This window comes from Patella vulgata, chromosome 6, assembly GCF_932274485.2.
Source record: "Patella vulgata chromosome 6, xgPatVulg1.2, whole genome shotgun sequence".
In the NCBI taxonomy this organism is placed as follows: Eukaryota; Metazoa; Mollusca; class Gastropoda; family Patellidae; genus Patella; species Patella vulgata.
In genome coordinates this window covers 49,199,796-49,206,804 of record NC_065884.2, presented here as the reverse complement: position 1 = coordinate 49,206,804, position 7,009 = coordinate 49,199,796, and the positions used below count along the sequence as shown (strand labels likewise).

General features: G+C 33.3%; 1 protein-coding gene across 5 annotated transcripts in view; it reads right to left on the bottom strand.

Annotated features, from left to right (window-relative positions):
* Positions 1–4,281: 4,281 nt before the first annotated feature.
* Positions 4,282–7,009, bottom strand: part of LOC126824802 (ETS-related transcription factor Elf-3) — a 49,358-nt gene continuing 46,630 nt past the window's right edge. For all 5 annotated transcript variants that reach the window (XM_050554190.2, XM_056101879.1, XM_050554188.2 and 2 more), the window contains exons 6-9: positions 6,703–6,828; positions 6,217–6,402; positions 5,837–6,029; positions 4,282–5,215 (exon numbers count right to left, since the gene is read on the bottom strand). In XM_050554190.2, the coding sequence (XP_050410147.1) occupies positions 5,104–5,215; positions 5,837–6,029; positions 6,217–6,402; positions 6,703–6,828 (617 nt within the window). In that variant the 3' untranslated portion in view covers positions 4,282–5,103. The remainder of the gene's footprint in view (positions 5,216–5,836; positions 6,030–6,216; positions 6,403–6,702; positions 6,829–7,009) is intronic.

The following is a 7,009-nucleotide window of genomic DNA, read 5'->3' as shown; positions in this document are numbered from 1 at the left end:
GCTTAAGGCATGAATTAAGTAAATTTGTAATGACCAGTTTATATACATTCATATTTATACGTTTCGACCCATTTGTGTCAATTTCTATAGGTGCTACAGAATACAGGTTTGGCTCTTTTAAACGAGCTTTTAACTGACTCTGTATACAACTGTTAACATGCCCATAATCTTGTTGGGTTTTTTTATGATTACTTAATCACTTTTGTAAAGTGCCCCTGAACATGTTATATGAAAGGGCGCACTATAAATATGCTGTAATAATCATAATAATTTCCGACTGTCTTCGATCTAGCGTTCTCCACAGCCCGACGATACCAGAGCTAAGGGTGCAGCGGTGGCCCGGTGTATAAGGCGCTGGCTCGCTAAGCTGAAGGTCCAGGGTTCGATCCTTGTGGGCTGACAAGGAACAAACTACAATCGTTCGGTTCTGTGTTGACGTTAGCGTGCACGTAAAAGAACCCTTAATAGTTGGAATACGAAATATAAGTAGGTCCAGGCAACATGTCCCCCATAGCCACACTACATGGCGTTTGGCCGTCTTCATTAGACAAGTTGGTGCCGAATTGTATGAGAGAGAGAGAGAAATGTGGTTTAACGTCCACTCGACACAAACTATTTCATTTCAGGACTAACATATGGTTTAATTTTATTTCAATAATTCGCTTGCGCGTATGGGTCTTTAGCAGTGGAAGAAAACCGGAGGACTCGGAGAAAACCCACGAAGTTGGACAGGCGACCCTACTCTTTGTCACGTAAAACCTGTGGATTCGAAACCACGATAGTTTGACTGAATGACAGGCCTTATGATACAGCGCGCACGTGCTAACCATTCGGCCTTCCAACCCCCTAGAATTGTAGGAGGTTAAATCCAATTTTATTTCAATATCGGATCGAGCGAATGGTTAAGGATTGCATTTCAAAGTTAATTCCTTCTGTGTAAACTTCTAACAGGAAGCCATAATAAATGAGTTGATATTTTGATATTAACATGGCGTCATTTAATAACGTGTGGGACACCCCCCCCCCCCAAAAAAAAAAAAAAAACCAACAAAAAACAAACAACCCCAACAATATCCTCTGCTGATTATTATTATTAATTTATTATATTGACAAATTCTCATTTAATTGGAATTTTGAAAATAAAATATACATTTTAAGGAATGTATCAATACTACTTGTATGTATAAAAAAACTCTTTGTAACAATAATAAATTACCTTTTTCTTTCAAAAATAATATATAATATAATTTACTTAGTATATTTCTTTGAATTATGTATTTCTCTCTCTAATTACAATAATTAAGTGTACCTTAAACCTAACAGCACCATAGATAAACAAATAAACACAGACACTCATAAACAAAACAATCAATAATAAATAAATACACAATAACACAAGCACTGTACAAGCAAGGTGGAAGTGGGCGTTTGGCAAGGTAAACGATTTCAGGTGATTTTTTTTATAAAACAAATATATGACATTATTAAAATATATAAAGGAATGATTTAGCTTTATTCAGATCTTTTAAAATATATTTTTGGGATTCTATGGGGAAGTTCGGTGACCTTTAGTATGATCTGCGATTTTTTGTCGGCTTAATTCCGAAATTTTATCAGAATTAGCCACAGACTGGTGACAATGTCGCATGATGTCGCACAGTGAATGTCGATATTTATCAGCCTATTCCAACCGACTAATAATGTTTTTAAAGTCCATTGTGTTCTTAAATCTTGTTGAACAAAGATCCACTCTTAAAAATTCCTGATGTTCAAAGATTTTAACAATACAAGGTGCAATAATAGCCGTATATAATATTAACTGTGTCATATCCAAAATTGTGAACACCATCTAAACATCAGTACTGCGTTCAGCACAATCCTGACTTACCTCAGCGTTACAATACAGAAAGTTAAAATGCATTGTGAATAATTATGCAAAGTTCTAGTCATGGAGAGGCTTTGGAATATTATAATCTTAGACAAATAATAAATACTGTGAAAAATATGCATAAAGTTTACAATAGCTTAAAACGATGTTAATTCTTAAAAACAAAACAATTCACAAGACCTTAATTCTTAAAAACAAAACAAGGACAGCTACCTTCTGTTTTTATAGTAAGTCTACTGGAAGAGAATCGTTGTCTTTTAAAGCGGCAAACATCATTCATACAAATATTATAAAATATTAGTTCTGAGATAATCAAATTAAATGTCTTCTTTACAAATTATTAAATTTCTATAAATGGAATGACTTGTTTAAATAGAGTTAAATTTTGTCAAATTCACTAGCTTTGAGATCGAGTTGAACGTTAAGTCCTAAATTGATTTTGTCACAAAATATTACAATTATATGATGATTTATTAGTACATATCTAATCTACTACTTTATTAATTTGGTGTTAAATCGTCATATCAAGCGTTATTTTCAACAATACACAGGTTCCAAATTTTAACAAATCCGATAACTGCATTTAATTACAACTTTTACTGTGTGGGTCTCCTCCCCATCTCATCCCACTAAACACAATAAACCTAAAGAGATGTTCCTAATCTAAAGTTTGTTCTGAGATGACATTGAAGACTAGATAATTATAATAATAATAACCGCATGATTAATGACTAGAATTCCTGATTTATAGCAAGGAATTATTCTTAGTAATCTGGTAATGTCCGAAATTCAAATTTTCATCTCATCAAACTTCATATATGTCCAGAACATTTTTCAGTTTGGCCCATTCTTTAAATCTAAATTCTCTTTCATGTTAAACATACTTTTATTAAATATCATTTTGGCATTTTGATACACTTTAGATATTTAGTTTATGAATAAAGCAAATGTAACTAATAAATTCAGACACACGTGGTAACAAACATATTTATAAATGAAAGAGATATGTGGTAAATTACATAGAATGATTTATCTCCCTTTTCAATTTCAGGTATATCCAATATAAAGATGTGGGTCAGGTGTGACACAGCACGTATACACATAACTCAGTGGGCAAATTCATTTGTCTTTTTCTTTAACATAATTAGATACTTATCAATTTGATTTTGGCAAGAATATAACGGACGTAATTATATGTAATTAATACTAGGTTAGTATTTGGTTTGGTTGAACTGTCTTAATGATTTTTACATAATACAATACAAAATCTAATAAAAATTAGGGTAAGATTTAATCAGATTAATGCAATAACGGAAAGCTGTGTTGTTAAGTGATATTTGTTTGGATCGAAACTATACTTATTCTTAAGTTTCTGGTCAAATTGTGAATCTCACATTGGAATTATCAGCGAATGTGAATTTAGCGCCAATTCTTTAAAACACAGAATACAGATAACCATACAAGTAACGATATAATTATAACAATTGGTCATTTTCAATGACAGATCTGATATTAAAACCATCTTAATTGGTATTAAAGATGCATTATGTAAGATTAACATAAAGTGTTGGCCGCCCTTGCTATAACAGTTCAATAGCTCGAATGTTCTAATCCATTCAACATCTAATCCATCCGTCATGTGAATAAATGTCTAAATAATTTATATAACATTTAAAGCCTGAAGGCAGATTTAACTGTTACGTAGTGCATCTTTAGTTGATTATTGCAGCGTATAAAACTGTCATGGCGGATACTATTTCCAGTCTTAGATATATAGCAAAATATATTTATATAATTTATTAACTTTGTATTATCAATTTCTGTCACAGATAACTCTATCCAAGCTTGTAATATTAATTTTAAGTTACTTATTGTCTACCTATAGAAGGCACACATATATCCCAGTGATCAATTTCTTTGAAAATAAATAACGCGTTTCTTTGCTTATATTAAATAAATAGAACTGTATTATAAATTATAAACGTAACCAACAGTACACACATGAAAGATTTCCATGCATGTAATAGGAAAACATCTTGTCTTTATATTGAGTTGGTTTTTTTTAATTTTGTAGAAATGTTCATGTAATTCGAACAACTTGCGTTGGTCTAAATAAACTATTTAATGTATAACTCTTACGTCATCGTGCTTTATGTGATCGTTGCACATCTGTCGATGGTTCGATGACACTACAAGGCGTCTGTCAATGGTACATGTACGATGGCACTAAAATGGCGTCGGTCGATGGTACATGTACGATGACACTTAAAATGGCGTCTGTCGATGGTGACACTAAAATTGTGTGAATTAACGACAAAACAAGTCGCCAAAAATTCGGCAAAACTGATATAGTGCAAATGTGAAGGAATATCAGCTATCATCTGTGTGTTTTTTTAGTCATCGGATCCTATCAACGATTGTTAGATTCTTTTTTCTAGTATACTAGTGCTAAATTTTAATAAGTTAAATATATATACAAAACATACAGCGCACACACATTTATTTACAAAATATGACTAGCGACGATGTTTTTGACTCAGCAGCGTGCCTCTGGATAACAAATCCAGAATAACAATTTAAAAAACAAAGAAAAATCGCATTTTCGTAAACCAGCAGTAAACAGTCATGTTAGAAAGCCACATTTCTCAGCTTCGAGTTTGTTATCTTGTCACACAAGTCATTCGCATTCTGTACTTCGTTTAAACATCGACATTTTGTTTTATTTAAACCATCTACACTCTTGTTCTTGTCATCTTTATTTTAGCTTTGTTTTTGTTTTTTTTTTACATTTTTGACCATTTCCATTTTCTTCTTTTTATTAACCATATTTTATATTCTTCGTCATTTCTGGACAAGACAACTATTTTCTGCATAACCAGAACAGTCTCAATTCATTTGCTGCTGATATTTCCAATAAGAGCTTTACGAATTACATCACAGGGGGTGTGTAAGATATCACGGGGGTATTTTAGCACTATTGTCGGACTCGTTCGATAAAGTTCTAATTCCGATTGAAGTGCGCGTGTGGAAACAAGTATCTAAACTTAACACCTGACAAAACATTCGACACCACACGACCACACCACACATAGCTGCCCAAAATATTAAAGTTCGGTGTCAGTGTCCCTGTTTTGAGCTTCATTTGGTGTTTTCAATCACTATCACATTGACACTGTTAAATATAAACAAACGCTCTTTTAAAACTGTGACGTTTCTCACAAGGTTATGTGACGTTTTTCACGCGCGCGATCCAGGGCCTTGCGAGAAAATTTATACACTAATCTTCTTCCCTCTACTCTTTCTAATAAGCCTCGTTTATAATAATGTCTGAAAAAATAAAAATCGAAATATTTTCATTTTACAAAAAACTTAGACAAGGTGTTGGAAAAAACTCCCTTCATCTGTGAAAGGTGGCTGGTAGATAAGTGTAGTCCCGAATAAAGCATGTGACATGCACATGAGAGTTCGTACCATTAATATCGTTTTTGTGTTCTTTTTTTCACCCATCGATACTCGAAGCCATGAGTCTGCTATTTATGGACCCGGGATTTCTCATACACCGTTCATTGTAACACAAGGGGTGAGCTATAATTATCTAATGGTGGTATTGCTTAAAGACGCTGATGCCATTTACATATTTTGGGAACAATATCTAATTTGCCACTGCTTAACGGAAAGTGAGTATCTAACATTTACATAAAAAAATATCAATGGTAGATAGTCTCCTGGAATGAATTCAATCGGATTTAAACGAGGCCCATCAAAAGATTTTACCAATACTAATAGGTGGCGCTGGTTTAGTTTATATCGGCAGCAGTAATTTGTAAATACTAAATGGAATTAAACAGATATTCAACGTTCACCATTTGAGTAATTGAACAGCAAAAATAATATTTTAAAGTTAAATTCAAATAAGTATAATGTGGTATTAAATGTCTAGTAATTTACCTCATTGCCCGGCTAAGTTTTTCATACGTCATATTCTCATTGTTTTTGAAACCGCCCCACAGTTGTGCTACGGCTTCGGATTGGACGAATCTAAAGACACCCTCTCTTTGGTTTTCCCATCGGAGAAATTGTGGATTGTAGGCAGGATTAATCAAGCAGTCGTAAATGAATTCCCACAAATGTTGATTCTTTGCTGTAAAAATAGATAAATAGATGCCTGAATATAAATATGACGTCAATAAGCGTGCCTCTTTCTCAAAGAGGCATTATCAATTTAGGCAGAAAATAACTATAATAATTTTATTTAATGATACATTATGTAAGATTTAGATAAATGGTTGGATAAGGAAAAAGAATGAAAACATAAACGATGGTCATACCCTTTTTGTCTTTATGTGGCCTGGACTCTTCGTCTCCGGGTAAACTCTTGTTCCTAGGGCGACCGGGTCGTCTCCTAGGCAATGCCTGTGGATATGTGCTGCCTGGGAAACAGCAAGCAGTCCTAACCGGTGCTGTGTTGGGATAACCGGACATAAAAGCGTCAAATTCTGGACTGCATGGGTCTACTGTAAACAGAAAGTAATTATGAAAACATGCGATCAGTTAAATATATTTAACGTATGTACATATGTGTAATAAACCGATGCTAATCATTTGTATAGCAACTAAATATGGTTTAATTTTTCTTTTTCAATCAGCAATTTCATTGAGGGTCAGCGTGAAGATTCTAGCCCGGTACTGCATCGTTTGTCACGAATGTAAATTTTGATGTTATTCTGGCACAATCTTCCTTTCTTGTACGGTATACTGGTTATTTCATAATTGCTCACTAGGTATTATTTGTTAGGTATTGAAAAAGAACTTACCGGTTGGTTGAGGTACTGCCGGGTGATCATTGACATCAAAATCATAGGGACCAATATCAATAACGTCACAAGGCATTGGTTCTTGTCGCTCAGTTTTCCAGTAAACATCGGTATTACTATTATAACCTGTAGGAATAATGAAATGGAGTAATTATTCTGACATACCACACATCCCATTTGACATTTATATATGCCATTTGATATTAATATGTATGCTTTGATATTAATGTATGGTTTGACATTATTATGTATGGTTTGACATTAATATTTATGCTTTGACATTAATATGTATGCTTTGACATTAATA